At 43.3% G+C, this 26,949-nt stretch overlaps 1 protein-coding gene and 1 pseudogene across 1 annotated transcript in view; both read right to left on the reverse strand.

Annotated features, from left to right (window-relative positions):
- Window positions 1-1,859: 1,859 nt before the first annotated feature.
- On the reverse strand, window positions 1,860-2,894 carry LOC116468091 (WD repeat domain phosphoinositide-interacting protein 3-like; annotated as a pseudogene).
- Window positions 2,895-7,205: 4,311 nt separating this feature from the next.
- The window catches only part of MOCOS (molybdenum cofactor sulfurase), a 64,675-nt gene continuing 44,931 nt past the window's right edge, over window positions 7,206-26,949 (reverse strand). Inside the window, exons 11-15 of the mRNA XM_032152494.2 lie at window positions 25,619-25,743; window positions 19,463-19,568; window positions 16,388-16,526; window positions 9,324-9,428; window positions 7,206-7,640 (exon numbers count right to left, since the gene is read on the reverse strand). Coding sequence (XP_032008385.1) covers window positions 7,488-7,640; window positions 9,324-9,428; window positions 16,388-16,526; window positions 19,463-19,568; window positions 25,619-25,743 — 628 coding nt within the window. The 3' untranslated portion in view covers window positions 7,206-7,487. The remainder of the gene's footprint in view (window positions 7,641-9,323; window positions 9,429-16,387; window positions 16,527-19,462; window positions 19,569-25,618; window positions 25,744-26,949) is intronic.

Consider the following 26,949-nt stretch of genomic DNA (forward strand, 5'->3'; position numbering starts at 1 on the left):
TAATTCTCTAGCATGACCAATGACAAAACGTTACTTTTTGATAATCTGATTCTTTTTCTTTACTTTTTAGTCATTAGTGTTACTATTATTGTTTCATTCTCTATTTTTATAATTACTCTTTTATCTATTTCTTTACTCATTATTTCTCTTTCCTTATCAATCCTTGATTCTAAGTTCAACTTTCTTCTCACTGAATTACGAACTTTAGAAGTCCTTTCAGAGGAGATTTACTTTGGGTAAACTATCTGAGTTTTTGAGACTCAGCCAGGTTCAGTGGCTCATGCCTGAAATCCCAGCACTTTGGGAGGTGGAGGCAGGCAGATCACTTGAGGTCAGGAGTTCAAGACCAGCCTGGCCAACATGGTGAAACCCCGTCTTTACCAAAAAATATAAAAATTAGACAGGAGTCTTGGTACACACCTGTAATCCCAGCTACTTGGGAGGCTGAGGTGGAAGAATCATTTGAACCCTGGAGGTAGAGATTGCAGTGAGCTGAGATCATACCACTGCACTCCAGCCTGGGTGACAGAATGAGAACCTCTCTCTCTCTCAAAAAAAAAAAAAAAAAGGAAGGAAAGAAAGAAAAAGAAAATATGTATTTTCCCTCTTGTTTTTGTCTGATTGATAGCTTAGCTTCACTGAGCAGAAGACCCTAGAAGGACTGCGATTTTTCTCTCAGCACTTTGGACAGAGTCAACGTTCTGTCTTCTGATCTATTGTTGCTTTGTAGGAATTTATCTCTTTGCTGTGGCTGCAACTTAAGATTCTATCTTTGTCTTTTGGGTTTCTATGGTTGCATTACACTGTGCCTATCATGGATTTATTTTTATGTATCATGCTTAGGACTGTGCTTCCTAAAGTTGAGAATTCATGATTTTCCTTAATTCTTAAAAATTCGAATGTTATCTTTGCCCTGTTTTCTCTATTTTCTCCCTCTGGGACTGATTTGAACAGTTAGTCCTGGTTGAGTCTCCCTCTCTTCATTCCCTTTCTTTGTCTCCTCCATGCCTTCTGGATGTCCTCTTTAGATCTGTTTTCCAGATCCCTCTTCAGATATGTCTTAGCTGAAGCTCCCAGTCCCTGAGTGTTGAAATTCAATCATTAATGTTTTATTTCATGTTAGCTTTGATACTTTTTCAAACTTGCCTAATATCATGTTCTTTTCTTATGTCTTTAATTACTTATTTAATTTCTTCATTTCAATATTTATGTTTGTTTTTTTGAGACGGAGTCTTACTGTCGCCCAGGCTGGAGTGCAGTGGCACAATCTCCGCTCACTGTAACCTCTGCCTCCCGGATTCAAGCGATTCTCCTGCATCAGCCTCCTGAGTAGCTGGGATTACAGGTGCCCACCACCACATCTGGCTAATTTTTGTATTTTAGTAGAAACAGAGTTTCACTGTGTTGGCCAGGCTGGTCTCAAACTCCTGACCTCAAGTGATCTGCTTATAATGCAAGAACTAACATTTACACACTGGTTCATTTCCCCACTGTAGACTCAGTAAAAATGATGGAGTCTGTTGCAAAAACAAACTTGAATTTGTCCATCCTCTCAAACTAGTCCCCAGGTTTGTTTGCAGACCCTGTCAGTCCCAGCAGAACTAATGGGGACAGCCAGGCAGTCAGCATGGCCTACTTAGAGCCACTGAGTGCCTGTAGTACCTTGATGAGGATTCTGTCTTTAATACCAAAATGGGAGTCCTTCTTAGGTAATCAGACAACCACGTATGGTTTCAGACCAAGGTCCCTGGGCAGCCCCTCCAGCCCATGATCCAAGAGTCCTATGGGGCACTGGCACCAACCCCAGGAGTTTCAGGGACAATGAGCGTTGGGGTGCTGTTGCACTCATGGTTGAGGAATCACAGCTTGTTGTAGATCATTTCTAGAAACTGCGCATAGATGTCTGGGATGCATTCCCTTCTGGGGTTGAATAGGAATTTGTAGTAGCTGCCGTCTGCACAAATCGCAGTGACCGCATTTGGCTCTGCTCCAAGGGCACAAATGCATGGAGAGCCCAAGGGAACCTGAAACTTGGAGAAACCCCTTTGCAACTAAAGGATTTTGAAAGGAAACTAGCTGACACCAAATTGGACTGTTTATTCCTTCCTGGGTCTTCAGCTGCAAAAAATGTGCACTGTGCTGTGGTCACCGGATATGCAGATGAAGGACGCACCTTGATTGAAGTTAATGCAGAAAACATTAGCTGCTTGAGATCCTCTTCATAGTTCCTGGATTAAATGTCCTGATGAAGTATCGAATATTCTTATAAGGGTCCCTTTTTCGAGTGTGGTTGCAATTCTTGTTCCCTGCAGGTTGAGTGTGATGCAGCTCAGGATGCCCTCGGGAGCGGGAATGTCCACAGGTGGTTTCTCTGTGCTGGCCCGGTCCACGAGCTGAACATGGCCCGTGTGCGTGCCTGGCAAGGCCAGAAGAGAGTTGTTGCTATTGGGACAGAGGACAGAGGCCTTTAGGGTTTTAAGAGGTTTCAAAGATGTACAACTGATGGGGGTTCTGTGTGAGTGCGAACACCTTAATCATGGAGTCCAAAACAACCACAATTCTATCTTGCTGCAATTTGACTGCCTTGACTTCTGTAGCAAATTCTATTTTATTAACAGTCTTCTTTTTCAGTCATCTCAGATCATCTCTTTGTTGGGAAGGTATTTTGGCTTTTTTCCACCAACAACTAAAGTTAAATAGTTGCAGCAAAATAACATTTCATTATGGCCAACACTTCCTCCTAGAAATTTTTGTTTCTCTTTTTCTTTTAATGGATTGGTGTTATAGACTCAGAATCCGTTTTCCATCCCACAAGCAAGGCATCCATGGTCCTGGCTGAAGCCGGTGTAAAGCAGCTAGTTACTGAGTGAGTTACATGGTAGGAAGATCATGGCGCCACTGGGCTGGCCCACCCATTCTCAGCGAGCTGCCTGGGGAGGCTGGCTGGCTGGTCCCACCGGGCTGGTGCTAAGGCCGCCCCAGGAATGGAAGTTTTATAGTATTCTCTTTATGAAGACAACTTTCTCTCAAGCCTGAGCACCATTTACCCTGAACAAACATGTTCGGTTTTATCTTCTGGAAATTGTGAATTTGGTGATTGTATGTTCCCACCCAGCCTTTTTTTTTTTTTTTTTTTTTTTTTTGAGACGGAGTCTGGCTCTGTCGCCCAGGCTGGAGTGCAGTGGCGCGATCTCAGCTCACTGCAAGCTCTGCCTCCCGGGTTCATGCCATTATCCTGCCTCAGCCTCCCGAGTAGCTGGGACTACAGGCGTCCGCCACCATGCCTGGCTAATTTTTTGTATTTTTTAGTAGAGATGGGGCTTCACCGTGTTAGCCAGGATGGTCTCGATTTCCTGACCTCGTGATCTACCCGCCTCGGCCTCCCATGTTTCCCCCTTTTGAAGATACCAGCATGCTCAGATTCAAATTTTAGGTCCACCTCTGACAAAATGCCTAGAATGTTATCACGTGACCCTACGCTGTTTATTGTATACATATTTTCCCTCCCCTCAAATGTTGTTTCTCCCTATTAAGGCATTGTTATACTCCCAATAGATATATAAACCTACTATATACCCACAAAAATTAAAAAATAAAAATTTAGAGAAAAAAAGATATTGTTATAGTACTAGATATACTTTTGCAGGCCCACATTTAAAAAAATGAATAAAGGTGAGAATAACTCAAAATTTAGTAGCTGTAATAAGAGAAAAAAATAGCTTGCTTTCTGAAAAAGCTAAAAGGAAAATGCAATTCATAAGTTCCAGACAACACCACCTGCTACCAACATAACAAATCTTTCAGCCTAAGTGCAGGTCCCTTCTCTCATCCGTCTGCCTTTGGCTTAGTTACAAGGACAGAGATGGTACCTCAGCAGGCTGGCACCTTTTTTTGCTCAATGTTTGCTTTTAATTTTTATTTCATTTTTTAAAAATTTTTATTTTTTTGAGACGGAGTCTCACTCTGTCACCCAGGCTGCTGTGCAGTGGCAGGATTTCCATTGACTTCAACCTCTGCCTCCCAGGTTCAAGCAATGCGCCTGCCTCAGCCTCCCGAGTAGCTGGGATTACTAGTGCACACGACCATGACTGGCTAATTTTTCTATTTTTAGTAGAGATGGGGTTTCACCATGTTGGCAAGGCTGGTCTTGATCTCCTGACCTCAAGTGATCCACCCACCTTGGCCTCCCAAAGTGCTGGGATTACAGGCATGAGCCACCACACCTGGCCAATGTTTGCTTTTTAAACAAAGCAAAGAAAATTGAGATGAATTGTTCCAAAACTTTTTAATTATCATGAATATCATAAGTCATACAAAAAAATAAAGAATAATACAACCAACACTCATGCACCTGCCATCCTATAGCTTAAACATACTATATCACATCTGACTGTTACTTAGTCTGTCTTTCCCCAATTAGTGATGCCTCTATAGTGAGATCTATAAATGTTGGTTCCGTTTCTTTTGTTTCTGAAACCCTAGAACCTGTTCAGTACATATTGAGTAAAAAAGCAACTTTTCACTGAAAGAGAAGGATAAGCGGACATCTTTCAACAGAAGAAAATAATCACTGTCTGTTCTTCTCCATCCACAAGGCTGAGGAGGGGATGAGGCTGACTCTCGATGGGGAGAAGTCGGCACCACCACCCTCCTTAAAGGATTCTTGATGCTCACCAAACTATGCAAAAGAAAACCTCTCTTCTGGCTAAAAGGACCATGACGCGAATACCCAGAAAGAGAAGTTGTTTTCTGTTCTCACCACATTTTTTTTAAAAAAGGACTTTTTGTGACTCCTGGAGGTTTGGTGTTAGAATTAAATTCAAGGGACATGACATTGTCTTTGATTTTTTTATACACTTTGAGAAGCACATAAGGCTGAACTCCAGGAGATAAGAACCAAGGAGGGGACATAAAATCATAAATGTCCATAAACTCTGAATATGAAGCCACTCTACAGATACACAAAGTACAATTTTAGCCGAAACTTCATACAAGAAATATTGAAAGTAGACACTAAAGAAAAAATGCATTTAAAATGCATTTTAAATTAATAAAATACATCTAATTAATATTCAATCAATTAATGATAAAAATACGGCCAGCTTTAAATAGTCAGTCTGTCAACAAATTTTGAGTATTGTCTGCTGACACTAGAGATATACTGGCACAGGACTTGTCCCCATGGAGCTTACAATCTAGTGAAAACAGATCAATGTTAAATCATTAATTATAAGTAGATAACCAAATAATAGTGCTGTAAAGGAGAGGATCTGCATTAAAATGTCTGAAATCAAAAGCTGGGCACAGTGGCTCACACTTGTAATCCCAGAACTTTGGGAGGCTGTGGCAGGAGGATGGTTTGAGCCCAGGAATTCAAAACTAGCCTGGGCAACAAAGTGAGACGCCATCTCTACCAAAAAAAAATAAAAAAAGAAAAAAAATTTGGCTGGATGTGGTGGTGTGTGCCTGCAGTCCCAGCTACTTGGGAGGCTGAGGCAGGAAGATCACTTGAGCCCAAGAGGTCAAGGCTGCAATGATCTGTGATCATGCCACTGCACTCCAGCCTGGGTGACAGAGCGAGACCCTGTCTCAAAAAAACAAAAAGCCTGAAATCAGTCATGAAAGTATCTACTGCAAAAGGTGACACAGACGTGGATAAGAAAAACATATTCTTGTTTTTTTTTTTTTTTTGAGACAGTTTGTCTGTCTGCAGGTGGTTGCAGGGATGATCTCGTCTGCAACCTCCGCCTCCGGTTCAAGGTTCCTTACTTGTATTCCATCTAATTAATATGATGCATTTGTCAGCAGAAGGTCTTGGAAATGGGGCAATGTGCCATCTGGGAAGTTTCCTCCTGCATTAAACTGGCTTGAGCAGGTGGATAAATCCATTACTTTAGGGCATTGTTCTCCTATCAGTTAGCTGCTGAGGACAGGTCCACTTGCATGATGTGGCAGTGCTGAGTCTTTGAAGAGGTTGCGTTTTTAATAAACAGTTCAAAACAATAAACCCCACCCCACCCCCACCTAACTTCATTTGCCTCTTCTTTCACTGATCTCAGGAACCACTGAGTCAGAGTTGTACTTTTTACCCTTAACTCTTCACAGCACATGAGTGTGCAATCATTAGGCTCCATCTCAACAATCCTTGAGAACAGAGCACACCTCATCTTTCAAATCCCACCTAGTGCTGGGAACACAAAGTCCTACAAATGTGATAATGAAACAAACTGACCCTGAATCCCACAGGCTCTGAACAGGTAAGTTAGGGAAGCCTGAGCCTGGAGCCTGCTCTCCAACTGAGCAGCAGGAGAGACGGGGTGGCACAGGCTTTCAAAAGATGCAGTGGGCCGTAGTGGGCAGACATTTGGGGGAGAAGTGACTGGAAAAATACAACCATCCAGGGGGAAGATGATGAAGGGACTGGGTTCACACATGGACAGCAGGCTTCAGAAGGACGCCAGCAAAATTAATGTGGAGTGGATGTACTCACTCTGCGTTGCTCCAGAGGACAGGGTAAGACCCCAGGCTGGAAGTCATGGAGAAGCAGATAAGGCACACGCAAACTCAGCACAGGGAGAAACTTCTTAGAAACTCAGCGGATTGGGTAACTTCATTAGAGAATGAACTTTCCTCACTGGATATTTTCATCTGGAGGCTGCAGGAGCAGTGGTCAAAGATGATACAGACAGGATTCCTGAATGGCAAAGTTCCTCCCTCGATGGGATTTGGAGGCTGTCAGGTGGATGGACCAATACCATCCTGTGGGCTTGTGGAGGGGAGGACAACCACCTGCATAAGCACAGCCATCACTGAATGTAACTTCAGGCTTGTGAGCCATCCTCAGTGCATCAACTCAGTGGGGGACAAGGATGGGGGCCAGGGATGGGAAGCAACAGGAAAGGAATTGCTGGCCTGTGCCTTTGCTCAGAATATAAATATCCTGGTAGAAACTCCCCTCAAGGAATGTGGTCACAAGTTACCCTCTGGTCCCCTGAGCATAAACCCACACCATCATATACATGGGAGGAGAGGAGCACCTTCTCATACCCAGGATCACTGAGCATAGACTCCCTTCCTCATTACAAAGGGGTTGGAGAGATCCAAAGATGCTCTCTAAAGACAAAGTAACAATGTGAGAAAATGGCAAAATAGGGACCTGGAGTAAGTTCAATCTTCCCAGTGAACTTCATTAAAAATTTCATCCGATTACAAATGATTATACTTCAAATATCTATGGGAGCCTCACTGGATGTGGGTACAGCATTCATTCCCAAGGCCTCAGAACTGCTCTCCTGAGCACAGCCAGTGCAAATTTGCAGGGTGAAAAGTCAAAGGCAGAAGGAAGCAGGTGAGAGCATCCCCTGCCTCTAAAGAAAAAGAGCTCTCCTTATTCAAAACATCAAGTTCTACTGAACCAAGTTGCAGATCTTAACAATAATAGAGATCACTGTAAAAGAGAAACTTTAATGTATGCTAAAAAATTTTTTTTAGGAGGTAACATCCTGATGTTTCTCAGATGCAGGTAAATCATGACCTTCCACATTCTCTTTCAACACAGGGAGCACCTGAGATCCTACAGACAGGAAACATGGGGAGGATAAATCCAATGATGTATGCATCAGGTACATGCCAAAGTTCACCTGTGAACAAAACAGCAACAATAACAAAAAAGGCTAAATTATTTTAGCAATTAAAATAACTTTGTAAATATTAATGTTTAACTAAATCAAGTCAGATTTTTAAAGACATATACTGAGACTTGATATCTCCTATCTGTTACATAGTAGAATGCAGTGGGACATTAAGAGAATCCTAACTTTAGACCCCAAAGATTCTCATCCTAAGGCATCCTTTCCCTGTGGTCACCCCACACCTCTTTCTTGCTGGGCACATCTCTGTCCCACATGCCCTGAACTTCCTGCAGAAGGACCTTCTTCCTACTCTCAGCTCGTGACCACCACCCGGCCCATTTCCTGTTTGCTGCCTGATATAAAAGCCTTTTGGGGAAGACAGTGGCAGAACTCTGCATTTTCCTTGAGAAAGAATGATGCAAGTTAATTTTGTCAAATTCTCCTGAATAAGGATGGAAGGTCCAAAATGAAGAGCAGGTAAGTCTGCTCAATGTTAACCATCAATGCAAGTGAGCTACTCAGGACCCTTTGGAGGACTTGATGTGCTCTCCAATCTGTTAGTTCCTGTGATAACATCTGCTGGACACCCTCATGTTCCAGGACCCAGGCTAGGGGATTGGGCCAATTCCTCACGATTTGTACAAATGTGGGTGAAGGGTGCAGCCTCTGCACTCTCACTGCAACTGTTCCGTAAATCTAAAATTATTCCAAAATTTAAAAATAAAAGGTTCATGCACATGAAAACCACAGTGATGCTGAGAAACACTATTTTCATGGACCTTAGTATTGTATTTGTGCCTCCTTCTTTCTTCTCCTGGCAATCTGCATGGTGTAGGCTCAAGGTCCCCACACCCCAGACGACACAGCCTGCATTGACAGACATGCTGCTGTAACAGTCAAATGCACTACTCTGCAGGCCATTTCTATCCTATGTTGGTAAGAAAACTTACATAAATCAAATGTCTATACTGTGAAACAAAACCCTGGCTTTGAAGAAACACAGGAAACAATGTAGCACATTTTACCATTAATTAACTTGCCAGCTTATTATTGGAAGTAGATACAGTGTTTGCATTATTTCTGTTAATTTTCAAGAATTGTTCTATGTAGCCTGACTGCTTTTCTTGGCTTCCTGGAATTCTTTGAAAACAAAAAGTCCTAACAGAAAGTATAAGCCTGAAAATAAATCTTTCTAAAGAATCAACACATTGAAAGTTCAGTTTTTATAATCTGGAATTCATAACAACACTTTGTTGTTTTAACCCTCAAGAAAATGAATTTCCAGGCTTAATGAATGTGTTTCCAGTTTAATGAAATGTACTGATTCTTTCTATGCAGGTACTCTATTCACAGTAAGGCACTTTACTCTTCCTGAGCTCTCTGTGTTAAAGAAAGTAATGATCAAGACAATAGAATTACTTTACTTGTTTTTTTTTTGTACTCCATATCTCTTCAACAAGATTGGAAAGCATAAAAATACATGTAGTAAAACAAAAAAAAGTGAGAACTTGGATGGAAAGGAAAAATGAAATGAAACTACAAACAAGGATAGGTTAATGGTAGCCCAACAGCTTTGGCTGGGCAGCAAATCCCCCATTTAAAAAAAATAACTCTGCACTATTATGAACATAGTTCTGGTATTGATAACACCAGGACTGGAAACCAGGTGTCGTATTTTGCAATCACGCTTACCTTTGTTTCACGACTCTCAGAAAGTTTTTGGAAAACATGCTGGTTTCGTTGCCCAGTTTGCTGGTCAATGCAAATCATCTGGCATCTGTGACAAGGCCCCAAAACCTGGCAGGTGAGAAGGAAAACACAGCATTGCCACAAAAGTGACCAGAGCCTTTCACCTCAGAGGGAGGAATCACACAGAAATGCCCAGTCCCCTAACTATGGAGAGCCAGAACGTGGCACCTGTTCACCATCTCTGCTGGGGAATCATCTGCATTTGTTTGTTAGCTAAAAGACCACTGTTTAAGGACTTTGCAGACAAAGAAAAGAGAGACTGAGATCTTGACGGTTCTCAGGAAATGTTGGAGAATGGATTTGAGGAAGAAAAGCACTCAGTGACTGGGAAGACAAATTGGAAAAAGAGAAAAGTCGCAGAAAGCCAGCATGGTGGCTCACACCTGTAATCCCAACACTTCGAGAGGTGGAGGCGGACCGATCACTTGAGGCCAGGAGTTCAGGACCAGCCTGGCCAACATGACAAAACCCTGTCTCTACTAAAAATACAAAAATTACGCAGGTGTGGTGATGCATGCCTGTAATCCCCGCTACCCAGGAGGCTGAGGAAGGAGAATCACTTGAACCCGGGAGGCGGAGGTGGCAGTAAGCCAAGAATGCACCACTGCACTGCAGCCTGGGCAACAGAGCAAGAAAGAAGAAGAAAGAGGAGGAGGAGGTCGCAGAGCCAGCGCTGGCCCCTGTGAGAAGGTCATCAGAGAGAACTTTCATGTGTCAATGCCCACTGACCCAGCAACTTCACATCTAAAAATCCAACCTAAGAAAGGAACCAGAAGCCCAACCACAGTCATGGACAAAGATTTATCCTCACATTGTTCATAATAGGAAAAACTTGTTAACATCATAAATGTCATATAGTGGAGAGAAATGGTTAAGTAAACCATGCTACATATATATGATGTATATGGTGCAGGCATTAAAATTATATCATGCGGGTATTTAAAGGAATCTATAAAAACCTTTAAATAAAATGTGGAATTGTTTTTATAACTGTAATAAGTAGGAAATAAAATTATTTTTAATATACATATCTGTATGCATATGTGTGTATATATATATCCACATATATATATATCCATATGTACCCACACCTACATGCCACACATACACAATACTTAAAACGCATTGTTACAGTTTCTTAACACAGGTCATACTGTCTGGTGGAGCTTAAAATCCCCCATAATATAAACATCAAAAAGAAAGTATGCAGCTCAGCAATAAAGAGACACTTGTTTTATTGCACATGTAAAAAGTGCAAAGGTACTTGATTTTTTTTTTTTTTTTGAGACAGAGTCTCACTCTGTCGCCCAGGCTGGAGTGCAGTGGCGCAATCTCGGCTCACTGCAAGCTCCGCCTCCCAGGTTCACGCCATTCTCCTGCCTCAGCCTCTCGAGTAGCTGGGACTACAGGCGCCCACCACCACGCCCGGCCAATTTTTTTTTTGTATTTTTAGTAGAAACAGGGTTTCACCGTGGTCTCGATCTCCTGACCTCGTGATCTGCCCGCCTCGGCCTCCCAAAGTGCTGGGATTACAAGCGTGAGCCACCGCGCCCGGCCTGCAAAGGTACTTGATTTTCTTAAAACCATTTTCTCATAACCATTTTCTCCTCAGCTCACTCATGGGCAAATACAAATTATGCACTGAAATTAGAAACACTCACCTAATCTGGATGTGTCTTGGCCTGTTCCTGTTACTGGTGTGAAAGTTGCAAATACCAGGATGAAATCACTGATTAGACCCGAAGAAATTGGAGCCAGGATGGCATGAAGGCAGGGAGTTCATGCTTGCATTTCTGAGATAACGACTGTCTCAAGGACTTTCTAAAATAATCCCACAAGAAATTCCTCCACGTCCTTCACTCATCTCACGCTTTTCATGATCCATGTCTTGAATGTATGCACATATTTCTAGACTGGGTTTATCACTAGACATTCTTTAGGACTGCAGCAGTTCAGATAAGATGCTCTTGAAGGAACATTTGCCCAGTAACAGCATCTCCACCAATGAACTGATGCCAATTCTGGCTTTGAGCCTCAGGAACCAACAAATTCTGTTTTCAAGCAGCTTGTGTGAATTTATTTTTGCCAATAAAAGCTTTCCCTTACTCTCTCCTCTTCAGGTGCACCTGTGGCTTGCCATAGCTATGCGTCCTAGTTTATAATCCTTTTTGCTTACTCCTGAATAAATTAGTCACATTAGGAGATCATTTTCTCTGGTGTGTTTTTTAAATTTAATTTTGTTTTTGTTTTTGATTGGGAAAAGTTTTCAATAATCATACCTCAGATAAACCTCATTGGCTCTGATACTGGCACTGTACAAAGCTCTTAATTTTTTTTTCAGGTTGATGCTCACATTCTGCACTGGGTACTAAACCAGTGGAAATATATGCTCCCTGTGGTACCAAAGTCAAGATTCCCAGGCCACATAAGCATCCAGAACATACTGGAAAGGAGCTCTACCAAGGACTTGGCAAACCTGTGACCTCTCCAGATATCGTTTCCTTGTCTAGATTCTTAGCTGTATTTGGTGAGAACTATATCAGGGATACAGGTACTCAAGCCCAGGCCTGGCACTTGGCCGTGCTCAAGAGTGGAAACTATCACTGTTATACACAGGGATCCCTGCAGTGGAACGAGGCTTTTGTATCGCCACAAAGCTGTGCCCTCGAGGAGCCAGTGTGGCTCTCAGTTTCCTGCACCCTCTTACTTCTTTGCCTAGAAAACAGCTGATGCATAGGGCCAGCTCCTGCAGAAAGGATGCCAGGGCCCTGCAGCTCACACCAGCCCCAGCCTCTAGCAGCCACCCGACAGGCAACAACTTCTGTTAAAAATCCTGTCACTTCAATGAAAGGCCCTCTTAGAACAGTTTCTCAAACTAGCAGAAGAAAGGGGCATTTTCCGGACACTATTTTCTTTTACCTTTTTTTTGTGTGTGTGTGTGTGTGTGTGTGAGGTGAAGTTTCACTCTTGTCACCCAGACTGGAGTTTCGCTCTTGTCACCGAGGCAGCTCCCTGCAACCTCCACCTCCTGTGTTCAAGCGATTCTCCTACCTCAGCCTCCTGAGTAACTGGGGTTACAGGCGCCAGCCACCACACCCGCCTAATTTTCATATTTTTAGTAGAGACGGGGTTCTCCATGTTGGTCAGGCTGGTGTCAAACTCCTGACCTCAGGTGATCCGAGCACCTCAGTCTCCCAAAGTGCTGGGATTACAGGCATGAGCCACCGCATGCAGCCCCAGACACTATTTTCAAACACCAATACAAAGAAAAAAATTTTCTTAAAACATCTTCATTTTAAAGCTTCTTTTCTGGTATTCTTAGCAACTAGTATTTTAAAAACGTGTTTACTAGCATATATATTCATTAAAAAACAAGTCAAACAATACAGAAGCTTGAAGAACTAAAAGACAAAGCACTCCGCAGCAGTGGTCCCCCTCTCCCCATCCACAGAGACAGGTGCTGCTCATGGGCTGCAGACCGTCCCAGGACATCCCAGATTGTCCCAGGCCATCCTAGGACATCCAAACCATCCCAGACCATCCCAGACTGTGGCATGTAACTGCACACAATTGTGTATGTGCACCTGTGTAAACACACTTGCTGGGATCTCAGAGCCCACTTGGGTTTCTTTTTCAATTACTCTGCAATATGTAAGGACATCCTTCCACCTCAGGGCATAGAGAGCCACCTCATCCTTGCATTTTGCAATTTTCACAATGAATGGCCTGGCATTCCATGGGTTGAAACACTTAGTTCTTCTCCCTTGAAGCCATGTGAATAGTTTCTAATGCTTTCCTGTCATCAATAATTTTGCAATAAAGGCCTAATTCACATAACTCTCTTTCCTTTTCATTTTTTTGTAGTATCAGTCTCCCAAAATGAAATTATAAGGTCAACAGGAATAAAAAATATTTATGACTTGATAACACCCAGTAAAAAATTGTTTTCCAAAAGAGATGTGCTAGTTTCACTGTAATTGCTTCAGCACTGAGTATTATCATCAACAAACATCTTTTGAGCATTTGCTTTTTTTTTGAGACAGGGTGTTGCTCTGTCACCCAGGCTGGAGGGCAGTGGCTTCATCATAGCTCACTGCAGCCTTCACTTCCCAGGCTCAAGCTATCCTCCCACCTCAGCCTCCTGAGTAGCTGAGACCACAGTGATGTACCACCATGCCCAGCTAATTTTTTAATATTCAGTAGAGATGAGGTCTTGCTATTTTGCCTAGGCTGGTCTCAAACTTGTGAGCTCAAGTGATCCTCCTTCCTTGGCCTCCTACAGCATTGAGATTTCAGGCATGAGCCACTGTGCCCACCCAAGCATTTACTTTCTTGAAAGGCACAGTATTGCCAAGTGTGGTGGCCTATGCCTATAATCCCAACACTGGGAGGCTGAGGCCAGTGGGTCACTTGAGCCCAGGAGGTTGAAACCAGTCTGGCCAACATGGTGAAACCCCATCTCTACCAAAAATAAAAAATTTAGCCAGGTGTGGTGGCGCACACCTGTAGTCCCAGCTACTCAGGAGGCTGAGGCAGGAGGATTGCTTGAACCCGAGGGGCAGAGGTTGCAATGAGTCAAGATTGCACCACTGTACTCTAGCCTGGACAACAGAGTAAGACCCTGTCTCAAAAAAAAGAAAAGAAAGGTGCAATATTAACCGTATCTTATGCTCTTTAATACTCGCACTGGACTAATGTGTATAGCTATTATTGATTGACTGATTGACTGACAGATCTTGCTCTGAGACCTAGGCTTGAGTACAGTGGAGCAATCTTGACTCACTACAGGCTCGAGCTCCTGGGCTCAAGCAATCCTCCCACCTCAAGGAGATGAGACTACAGGCACACGCCACCATGCCTGGCTAATTTTTCGTGTGTGTGTGTGTGTGTGTGTGTGTGTGTGTGTGTGTGTGTGTGGAGATGGAGTCTTGCTATGCTGCCCAGGCTGGTAAAAGTATTTTTATACTTATTTTAATACTTGTATTAGCATTTCTATGGGATAGATTTCTACAAGTGAAATTATTGAGTCAAAGGGCATGCATATTTTGATTTTTACTAGTTGCAGTCTATTAAGAATGGTGACCTAAAGAAAGCAAAGCCTGCTAAGTCGTCTCAGAAAGGTTCCTTAAAGAATCTTCCTTGCATTTGTCTCGAGATACCTGGAGAGGCACAAGTGCTACTGTTGCCAGGTAAGTTTCTGAGAGTAATCTCAGTCTAGTTCTAGTTCTTTTCCCTTTTCTCTTTCTTTTTTCTTTTCTTCCTTTCTTCCTCCCTCTCACTCTCCACCTATCCAATAATGTATATTTAGTGTCTATTTTGTTCCCAGCAGGATGTGTAACAGTAGGCATTTTTTTAAAACATGGCAGAGACACAGGGATAGAAAATAAGGAAGAGTAAGTAAGGATGGAGGGATGAGGGAAATGGCAGGAGGGCTAGTGCCCGAGATGGGCTTGCGGGAGAGAATGTAGGAGATAATATAGATTGCTTGTCAAGGTGGAGCAACTGCCAGGGTAAGAGGAAGTCTAGGGAGTTAAAAACATCAAAAACATCATTGAACATTTTGTTGTGCCATGCAATTTATTTCTTACACCTCAGATCTCTAAAACTATTTAATAAAGATTCAAATGACTGTTTACTGCTTTCCTAGATGTTAGAGTGGTGTTCCTTCTGAGTGCACAGCCTGAATACAAGGTAGCTTGTTATAGTCAGTTCATACCAGTGGCTAATTACGCTACTAGAGGTTGAGTATTCCTTATCCAAAATGCTTGGAACCAGAAGCATTTTGAGACTTTTTTTAAATTTTGGAATATTTGCATTACATATCTCCAGTATACTTAACCAGTTGAGCATTCCTAATTCAAAAATCCGAAATCCAAAATGTTCCAATGGTCATATCCTTTGAATGTCATATCAGTGCCCAAAAAGTTTTATATGTTAGAGCATTTCAGATTTCAGGTTTTTGGATTAAGGATGTCCAGCCTGTATTATAAAAATAATTTCAGCCCCCACTAAAGAACAGAGCACATTCTCTGGCATTAGATATTCCTCACCTCTCCTGTCCATTTCTTCCCTCAATAATTACTTATTGAGCACTGACTCTGGGCCAGTGTCATTCAAGGCCCTAGAGGTACAGCAGGGAATAAAACAGACTTGGTCTCACCCTCCTACATGCTGCAGGAATAAGCAGAACGTGACCCTGCGGCAGGTCAGGGGCATCCTTTCCAAGAAGGTGACATCTGAGCTGAGACCCTTGGACAACATGCCAAGCAGAAGGGATGGCAAGGGCTAATGCAGGAAGGGTAGCTGTTTAGGGAACAGAGAGAAGGTCACTGTGACAGAGGCAGAGAGGGAAGGGGTGATGAGCTCAGAGACAGTGGCAGCGTGGGATCTCATGGGGCCTTGTCAACCATGTGAGGAGCACAGATTTTAGCCTAAGACCTTTCTCCTCTTTCTCATATCTTTGAAGCCCATAGCCAAAGGTTTTGGAAGTCCAAAGCAGGGGAGAGAGGACATCCTGGTGGCTTTGCCTCTGACAATCTCCTTCCCAGCCACCAGCAAAGGCAGAAAAAGGTGAAGTGTGTGGAGAAGTGGGTGGCCATGGGCACAGAGGCACCGCCAGGCTTCTGGGCCTCCCTCCACAAGCTCCGGACTGCCACAAAGTCCAACAAGTTTCAGGAGGATGACTGTCTCATGACACAAGCATTCCAAAAAAACAGAGTTTAAGCCTAGACATAACGACAGCACAGAGGCAGCGCCGAGCCCTCTGATGGGGCACACCTTCTGTGGCTTGTGCAAAACTGACTGCTGCCATCCTCTTGGGGAATAAAGGATGGATTATTCCATGGGGTGTCTCAGAAGGCTGAGCTTACATAATCTCCCACCAAGATTTTGTAGTTAAGAGACAAGGACAGGGAGGGAGTCCCACCTGCTGCTATCCAGGTCTGGGATTGAGGTCAATCTTCATTGACAACCCTGGAGGAAGGATAATCGAACTTCCCCAAACTTACCTGGAAATGCAAAGAGCCAATTGAAATCTCATCCCATTTCTCTTCTTCAAAAGCCCTTTTTCCATTGATAATAATATTGGCACGAAAACGCAAGCTGAGATCCTTCACTGAGAATAACTCCTCCTTCCCATTCTCATCACTGTTTAAGGCAACCAAAAAGAGTAAGTGGGGGGAGGATGGCAGATAATCGCACCACTGTAATAATTCATCATGCCTGCCACGCAACACCTAACTTCATCAGCTCTACTGTGGCCTGTGCCCTGGATAATCAGAACAGACTTTTACCATGAGTGCAAGGCTAAGAGACACCCATCTGCTAAACAGGCATCGGGGCCTCCCCTGGGATACGGTCCCATCGCCAGTGAGAGGCCCACAAGAGCCAGGCAAACAGTGAGCAGATCTTAGCTGAAGAGATAAAGGACTTTGGAAATCAGAAGAACAGAGCTCCAGTGAAGAAGGAACTTCTTCAGTTGTGGGGTGGCACAAAGCATTTAAAAACCTGCCAACAGGCTTAATGATCAAAGACCTAAAAAGCATTGAAATCTCATTCCCTTTTTTCCCCCTTCTTTTCACAGGTGTTGAGATCTCACTCTTTTTTTGGGGTATTAAAACATTATAAATAAAGAAGATAGTATTTCCTAATTTCCATTCTATTTGCAGTTTAACATCTGCTATTTTTCTTTTTTTTGTTTTGGAGACAAGATCTTGCTCTGTCACCCAGACTGGAGTGCAGTGGCACAATCTCAGCTCATTGTAGCCTTGACCAGGATCCCAGGCTCAAGTAATTCTCCTGCCTCAGCCTCCGAAGTAGGTGGGACTACAAGCATGTGCCACCATGCCCAGCTAACTTATTTTTATTTTTTTTAGAGATGGGGTCTCACTATATTGCCCAGACTGGGTTTGAACTCCTGGGCTCAAGTGATCCTCCCACCTCAGCCTCTCAAAGTGCTGGGATTACAGGTGTGAGCCACCATGCCTAGCCTATTTTTGTAACTCTTGTTTATTTTTGTAATTTTTATTTATTGCCATGAGGTTCCAAAAAAAAAAAAAACGGGTCTCTGCACCCCCCCCCCCCCCACCCAGAAGAACACACTGAAAATACATCTTAAAACTCCTCTGACAAAAGAACACATCCTGTATGATCCCACCATATTAAGTTGAAGAACGGGTGAAACTAGCTATGTTGAAAGAAGTCAGAATAGTGGTGACCTTCAGTGAGGTTGACTGGGATGGGATACAAGGGAGGTTTCTGGAGTACATTCTTAGCTTGATCTAGGTAGTGGTAGTTGCTGGTGAAGTCCCAAAATACTTAATGTATTTATCAGCAGATACTTTGCCTCATTCACCGGAGAAAGGGTGGCTGTTGTACCAGGAGATTGATCTGAAAATGATGGAGCATGGGTGTATACATCTGTAAAACTTTATTTAACTGTGTACTGATGATTTTTGCACTTTTTCGTGCTTCAATAAATTTTTAATTGCTTAAGTTGGTGTGGGATAAATCCTCAGGCATGGTTAGAGTATGCCCCAGAGACAGAGTTGAAAGACTATGGGGTTGGGAAGGAGGAGTCCCAAGGTTATATCCCAATCTCCTTTGAATGGCAATGTATGAAAAGCCAGAGACCAGGATACCTGAGTCTGGTTTTTTCACTTACTAAGGGCAATTCCCACAACCTATGAGGACCATGGTTTCCTCATCTGCAACAAGAGGGTTAGCACTTTTCCAGTCCTGAAATCCTCTGATTCTGGATCAACTCTCTGGGTTACAAACCCTCACTTTGAGCTTCATAAAAGGGCATGTTTTATGTCCAAAAGCTATCGTGGTTAACATGTGCATGATAGAGTCCCTCATATTTGCAAATAAAGCACAGAGAAATACCTAGCAGGGCACCCTAGCTCTGCTCTTGGATCACCTGCCCAGTGGGTCTGCCTTGCTGGAAACCAGATGGTGGGGAACATGGCCCCTCCTGGTAGGAACTGGGGTTGCAGCAAGCCTGTCCCCACCTCCTATCTTTCTACACCAAGAACCCCAAAAAACTGCATACCCACTTTTTCCAGGACTCTGGATGCCTGAGGAGGAGAGTCCCTCAGGGCCAGAACTCAGCGAATACCCAGAGAACATGCGGCTGCATCACACTTTTGCTCTCAAAGACAGCGTGCTGGGCCACAGTATGAGCAAGATGTATGTTTTCAACAATGGCTAGAAACAAGAGTGGCAAATAGCCCATCCCTGCAGAGGTGGAGGAGGTGGCCTTAGTCGGCTTTATTAAGCTGTATTTGTATGTCTTTGCAAATATGTATGTGTATGTACTTGACCATGTGGCACATGACAGTCACAGGACCCCCAGTTCACAGTGCTGTTAGGGGTGAGCCACTAACACAACACTCATCTCTGGCCTGTGGACCAGGAATGAGGAGCCCGTCCCAGTCACCCTGTGGCATGAGAGCTGGGTGATTTTTCCTCATTGCCTGGATACCTTGGGACTTCAGTTTGTTCTAAAGGACAACGAGAGGGTTGGCCCAACCATGACCCTCTCTGGAGCTGACCTCCCGATGCTGTTAGGGTCCTTGGGAGAGCACTGGGTGGGACTGGGCAGGGAGGGGTGCTAGTTCCCTCTGTGGTGCATCTTTCAAATAAAGCGTGCCTGCAATTACAACTTTAAAAGCTTTCATAACCACTCTTTTTTAGCCTTTAAAATGACTGTGTGAAGTAGGGCAGAGATCCTCGGGGACAGGGGACAGTGGGAGGGTGGGCAATAAAAGTTGGTCAAGTTGGTGGCAATTCAATTAAAACAGACATTAAGAAATTGAATGATTAAAAAGTGAGAGCTAGGGGTTCTCCATTAACCAGCTTGAGGATATCAAAAAGGATCTTTGTAAGATAAAAGATAACCCTCTATGAAGATGAACGGAAGCTGGATGAAAGGGCCTGCTTACTTCTCAGGGCCTCAGTTTCTCATCTGTACATGAAGCAGGGCTGAACTTCATGACTCTCAGATCTCTCCTCCCCAGGCAGGTGCCAGGCCCTGGCAAATGGTTATGCTCGTCTGCTAGTCCCGAGGTATGAGGTCTTACCTGGTGTTTAGTTGCCGGTGAAGTTCCAAAATACTAGATGTGTTGATCAGTAGATACTGTGCCTCGTTCACCAGAGAAAGGGTGGCCATTGTACCAGGAAGTTGATCTGAAAATGATGGAGCATTTAAAAGAAGAGTTGCTTTCTCAGAATGCCAGTGAATCGTGTTTCCATAGACTTGTATTTTTTAAAAGGTAGAGACTATTTCTACAAGGGAAAAAAGTGACGTCCTGGCAATAATAAAAATGTCCTAAGCGTGGTGCATATCTCTCAATAAAGAGGGAAAAGGAGATCCTAGAATACTCTGTTTAAAATAACCTGGAGAAAATAACAATAAGGTCTGGGCACAGTGGCTCAGCACTTTGGGAGGCTGAGGTGGGAGGGTTACATGAAGCCAGGAGCTCGACACCAGCCTGACCAACATGGTGAAACCCTGTCTCTACTAAAAATACAAAAATTAGGCGGGCGGATCACGAGGTCAGGAGATCGAGACCACGGTGAAACCCCGTCTCTACTAAAAATACAAAAAAAATTAGCCGGGCGTGGTGGCGGGCGCCTGTAGTCCCAGCTACTCGGAGAGGCTGAGGCAGGAGAATGGCGTGAACCCGGGAGGCGGAGCTTGCAGTGAGCCGAGATTGCGCCACTGCACTCCAGAGCGAGACTCCGTCTCAAAAAAAAAAAAAAAAAATACAAAAATTAGCCAGGTGTGGTGGTAACACCTGTAATCCCTGCTACTTGGCAGGCTGAGACAGGAGAATCGCTTGAACCTGTGAGGCAGAGGTTGCAGTGAGCCGAGATCACGCCACTGCACTCTAGCCTGGGTGACACAGCAAGACTCTGTCTCAAAAAAATTTAGAAAATTAAAAAAATAAAATAAAAAATGCTGCGATGAAGTTGTTCCAGCAAATCAGACATGGAGGCAAGACTTGGAGGAGGAGGGATGACGGCAGGTGCGTCCTTCCCCAGGATAGGACGGAGCAAGGCAGAGAGCCTTGGTGAGGGCAAAAGGCCCAGGGAGAGCTTCTGAATCTAATCAGGGAAAAGCTGTTTGCCCTTGGGCAAGTGCCAGATATTGAGTGTAGAAATAGATAGTAGATGTTTAAAAACTACTAAAAGGGAGGTCTAGGCGCGGTGGCTCACGCCTGTAATCCCAGCACTTTGGGAGGCCAAGGCAGGAGGATCACCTGAGGTCGGGAGTTCAAGACTAGCCTGACCAACATGGAGAAACCCCATCTCCAGTAAAAATACAAAATTAGCTGGGCATGGTGGCACATGCCTTTAATCTTAGCTACTCAGGAGGCTGAGGCAGGAGGATCTCTTGAACTCAGGAGATGAAGGTTGCGGTGAGCCGAGATCACGCCATTGCACTCCAGCCTGAGCAACAGGAGTGAAACTCTATCTCAGCAACAAGAGCGAAACTCCGTCTAAAAAAGCAAAAAAACAAAAACAAACAAAAAACTGCTAAAAGGGGAACGAAACTATTGAAAGAAAATATTAAGTGTATTCAGAATAGCTGGCACCCTATCACCCGGTTTCCGTCTCCTTTGGCAGGCCCGACGTCACTATCATTATGCAAGATATTGATGAAAAGGTTTGCCTGGGCCAGGACCTGCTGAGCTGTCTCCAAATCAGGTGTGTGGACCCCAGAGTAGACACAAACGGATACTTTTGAGAGAATTGCCCTCCACAGCTGCCACTTGCATATATCCTCTTTACTAAAATGGCTCTGCCAGAGAAGGGAGGTGCAATCCCAGCCCTGTCCACAAAGACCCTTCCTCTTTCACAGAGGAAAGGCCAAGGTCTCCTAAAGCACACTCCCTCAGGGACCGACAGTCTCCAGAGTGGAAGACAAAAGCCCCATTCAAAACCCTGGAGTCCTAGCTGAGAAAATAAAAGTCTCTAAAGCTTGGGTGAATGATCCTCCTGTAGATCAGATGGATTCCAATTATTTGCTGTCCACAAAACTGCAGGACCTAATTAAGTTGTCAAGTGACAGTTGATGAAAGGCATTTCAATCTTAGAGCCCAGTGCTTCGGTCACATACTTCAGAAGAAAGGTTTGAGTGACACTGCACTAATGAAACGCCTTTCCCTAGCCCTTTATTTAAGCTTCTCGGAAGAGACCCGAGGCTGAGCACCAGCTATTCTGGCCATGAGTGACAGTCATTCATGGGAGTGGGAACCAATGGCAGGGTGCCCAGCCACCTCATTAAAAGACTCATTTTCACTGATTTTTTTTCTTACGTTTAATAATTATTTTTCAAAATTTATAATATACTTATGTTTCTTTGATCATCTGTGTACTACTAAAAATTATGGGCTGGGTGCAACTCATGCCTGTAGTCCCAGCACTTTGGGAGGCCAAGGTGGGAGGATTGCTTGAGCTCAAAAGTTTGAGACCAGCCTGGGCAACATGGCAAAACCCCATCTCTATTAAATAAATAAATAAATAAATAAATAATAAAAAATAAGAACTCAAACCAGAAGAAATTTCCTAGCACTTAAACTCTTACAATCACAGTAAACTTTAAAAAATGTTTATCCATGTTCATTTATATACACATTTTAATTTCACAGAAGTATGATAGGGTAGTAGTCAATGAAAGATTTCCAAGCACAGAATATATAACATTAAGATAAAATTCTGTTGAGGACATGGAAAGGAAATACAAGTTGCAGAAGCAAAAGGAAAGAAATAAAAGACTAACCACTAAAAGACAGTTCGTTCATATACATATATATATATGCACACACACACATATATATGTGTGAGTATATATGCATATATGTATATATATGTGTATATATATATACACACACAGACACATATATATATATGAAAAGGAAAGCAATAAAACTGACTATTAAAGGACAGTTTGTTCTCTCTCCCTCACGCTCTCTCTATATACACACACACACAAACACAGATAACGTATTTTGTAATGAATACTCACAAGATTCAAATTGTTATGGTTTAAAAGAGTGCTACAGTATTGAGATTCTACTGGCAACGTTGAAAAGAACAATGTACAAGATTAAATTTAAAATGACAATGTTTATAATATGCTGGAAATCACATCCTTTGTAGTTATTTAAACTATTTTTAAAATTTAGATGACAATGTAAAAATTTTAGTATCAGTAAGGAATATAGTTTTAAAAACTCCTTCTAAGGTATACCAACTCAAAAAAACTGTTTCAAGACCAGTGGCTTAGACTGCCGGAGTACATGGCACCCTAAGGGGTGTCCTCTAAGTGTAAGCAGTCACAAGCTGACACTCCCTGATTTTGCATCGTGCAGGGAGCAGGAAGACAGGCTTTCTTCTTTCCTCTGCACCTACCACCTTTGTTCCACCAAGGCCCCATCTCCCGCCACGACAGTCCCAGCTGCCTCCCACCTGTGCCTTTACTGCCTGAGTTTCCCACTCGATGCAGCCCCCTTGCCAAGTCAGGGCTGACTTTTTAACATAAGCAGTGTTATGAAGCTTCTCGGCTTAGAATCCTTCAGTGAGTTCCACAGCCACAGATAAAGTACTACTGACTCCTCAGTAGCACACTCATCCCTTCTCCCCATCTGTCCCCCGTCACTCCCCTGCTCACATCTGACCCTCTAAACCCTTTTCTGAGCCCATGAATGCCAAGCCCTGCTCCCCGGTAACCATCCCGCCTCTGACTGCCTGAAAAATTCCTACTCTCCTTTTTTTTTTTTTTTTTTTTTGAGACAGAGTCTCACTCTGTTGCTGCCAGGCTGGAGTGCAGTGGCGTGGTCTTGGCTCACTGCAACCTCTGCCTCCTGGGTTCAAGTGATTCTCCTGCCTCAGCCTCCCCAGTAGCTGGGATTACAGGCACATGCTACCATGCCCAGCTAATTTTTGTATTTTTAGTAGAGATGGGGTTTCACCATGTTGGCCAGGCTGGTCTCGAACTCCTGACCTCGTGATCCACCCGCCTCGGCCTCCCAAAATGCTGGGATTACAGGCGTGAGCCACTGCGCCCGGCCTCCTACTCTCCTTTTAAGATTCAGCTCCAAACTCACCTCCTCCCTGAAGCCCTCTGTGACTCATTCCACGTGTAGAGGATTCTGCCCTTTGCGTAGACCTTTATTACATCTCTTACGTTGTAGCATCGCTATCTGCTGGCGATTGATCTCACCAACCGAGACTCCAAAGGACCAGGACTAAGGCTTAATTATCTCAGCCAGCCTCCTGAAAACCCGGCAAACCCCAGGTAGGCAAAGGGTGCTATGAATAATTGGCACTTAGAGATTTCACTGCTGCTCTCTTCTCCAGATAATTTACAAGGATGGTGCACAGGTCCTGACAAACCCCACTCCTTTCACGTCTCTAACCCTGGAAGTGCCTATTTCTCTCTCCCCTTTAATCATGTCTCTAAGTTTATCCATACCCCAGCCACCACCACCTGACTTCAATAAAATGAGTATAAATCTATTCCCCTTTTCTATCACACAGCAACTCAAATTCTTAACAGCTTATGGCATGAAAATCATCAGAACTTTAAAAACTCTAAGTACATTACATCCTTTGACTCCTCTCTACAGCATGTACTTTCAGGGATTTGTAGGTTAAACTATGCAGGGCCTTAGACCCAGTTTTCAGTCCATATATGGTCAAATGGTATTTGTTTGGTTTATTTATGTTTTAGAAACATAAAACATAAAATATTGCTGTCGGCCAGGCTGGATGCAGTGGTGTGATGATAACTTACTGCAGCTTCGAACTCCTGGGTTCAAAAGATCCTCCCATCTCAGTATCCCAAGCAGTTGGAACTATGGGTGCATGCCACCACACCTAGCAATTTTTTAAAATTTTTTGAGACAGAGTCTCACTTTGTCACCCACGCTGGAATACAGTGGTGTGATCTCAACTCACTGCAACCTCCACCTCCCAGACTCAAGTGATCCTCCCACCTCAGCCTCCCAAGTAGCTGGGACTATAGGCATGCATCACCATACCTGGCTAATTTTTGTATTTTTTGAAGAGATGCAACCCCATCTCTTTTGAAGATGTATCTTTTGTATCTTTTAAAGAGATGAAACCTCATCATAATTTTTGTATCTTATTTTGCAAATACAGGGTCTTGCCATGTTGCCCAGGCTGGTCTTCAACTCCTGGGCTTAACCAGTCCTCCTTCCTCGGCCTCCCAAAGTGCTGGGATTACACGTGTGAGCTACCACGCCCAAACTCTAAATGCTATTTGGATTACAAACTAGTTCCTCTGGGAACTGATCACTAGGCCAGGTAATATCTGAACAAACTGGTAATCATTCATTCATTCATCTAGCCATTTATTGGGCAACTATGTGCCAGGTGCTATTTTAAGCATGGGGAGACAGCACTGAAGAAAACAAGCAACAATCCCTATCCTCATAGAGCTTGCTTACATCTACTAAAAGGAAAAACAGAACAAAATAAATGAGCAAAATATATAATCAGAAGGATGTGAAAAAATAAAAGTGCCACTGAGAAAAATGAGACAGGGAAGGTTGCTACGTTGCTGCAGATTCAGGTACAGGGTGCTGTTCTGAAGAGGGTAGTCAGCCAGGCTTCCCTAAGGAGGTGACATTTGAGCAGACACATGAAAATGATCTTTTCTGCACATTTGGGACTGTTAACTTTCAAAGTACTTTCCTCTCTACTGCATCACTTCATCCTAACAATGGCTTAAGGTGGGAAAAATTGCGGAAACTTTTAAAAGTCTGAGGAGCTGAGGTCTGTAGAAGTTGAGGCACCATGGGGTTCAAGGATTTACCAAGGTCACACCATTGTTTGGTGATAGAGCTAAAAACCGCAAGCCAGGTTTCCTTGCTTCCAGATCCAATCTGAGGACATAGCAAGCTATTAGGGTTTTTATTTAATACAATTGGATTAATTGTGCTTTTGAACTTGCAGGACTAAGGCTGAATGTTTGGGCAGAGGCTGGGCACCTGGCTTTATGCCCTCCTCAGCCTCCTTAAGAGGATCCTGGAGCCCATTTCTCCTGCTGACCTGGGGCTACTGCAGTAGGTTTCTGCTAAAGGCTGACGACCCCTGCTTTCCATACGTGAGCAAGTCACCCATAAGTGCAGTTCATGGGCTGTTTTGATGTGTGCAAGGGTAAGCCAGGGTTCCTGTTCTCTACAAACCAATTCAAAATGTAATACCTTTTCCATGTTTCTTCTTTGCATTCCTTTGAGAGTTTGAACTTTGTTTGATCAAATAACAAGGACGGCCAAAAAATGTTGACAACCAGCTTGAAATTTTTTCTCCACAATCATAAGTACTTACTCTGGCAAAAGAGAGAGAGAAAGAGTGAACTGTTACATAGTATTTATTTAAATAATAATCTGAATTGCAAAAAGTTTGATTACAAAATAAAATAAAACAAAACATTGCATGAGCCCTGAAGAGAAGGCAGCCTGAAGTGACAGATGCTGCAAGGAGATTTCCAAGGCAGGAAGACCTGCCATCTGGGGCTTGTGTGAAGCTTTCAGACCAAATAAAAAGCTTCAACATTTCTCCTGGAAAGACCTTTTTACTATTAATTATTGACACAGAGAACCACAAAGCTTAGAATTTGAGAACTTCCAGAGAGATATGTTGCTTTCAAAGCCCTTGAACCCAGAAATGTGTCCTATTTTTTCACCATGGGCCTGATTGAAATATCTTCTCTCACATGGACTGACGTGTTTGGTTTGTAAAATGAACACTGTGCCTGTGAGTTACAGATATAAGTACTGCATTTATCAATCTGGTGTTTGAAAACGCAAGAATCCTCTAGAATTTTGTTTATCCAAAATGTATTTTTCTGACTGAAAATGTGCTAAATGAATGTGTAAGCTGGTGACATTGGTGCAAGTACTGGCGAGAAGACGTAGAGTGTGCTTCACTCTTTAGCCTCCAAGGGGGGACCAGTGCCGAGGATGCTCCACTGTGTCAAGCACGATCATCATATCATCACCTTTGTGCTTTCCTGGGGGTATAGCCCTTAACACTCCCAGAGTGATCCTCTGCCCATCACCCAGACCACTAATGACTGGGGTCCAACTTGGATGTAGCTTTAGCATTTAACATACCATTTCCTGCCTTGCATGATAGCATATGTTCAGGGCAGTGCACAAAGATGTGCAATATGGTTTGATACCATGCAGTATCACCATCTACTGAGCACAGACCTACCCACTAATGAGTGCATTGTGTTAACTGGTAGGCAGTCGGCACTTTGAAAGTTTTTTATTATACATAAATCTTTAGTGAAGTGTTATATAGCTAACTGTTTTAGTATATGGGCAGGGGTGAAAGGGGAATTGGTTGGGGCTTAAGATAGGATAAATTTCCCAAGATTGGAAAATTTGCTATTCCACATGTATTCAGGTACAGATAAGATTAGATAACAAGGGATGCAGACATTTGATTTATTCAATAAAAAGACTTAGAAACATGTACAATCAATAAACAAAACAGCAATGCTATTACATTCAACCCCACTTTACAT

This window comes from Hylobates moloch, unplaced genomic scaffold (assembly GCF_009828535.3).
Source record: "Hylobates moloch isolate HMO894 unplaced genomic scaffold, HMol_V3 SCAFFOLD_5, whole genome shotgun sequence".
Lineage (NCBI taxonomy): Eukaryota > Metazoa > Chordata > Mammalia > Primates > Hylobatidae > Hylobates > Hylobates moloch.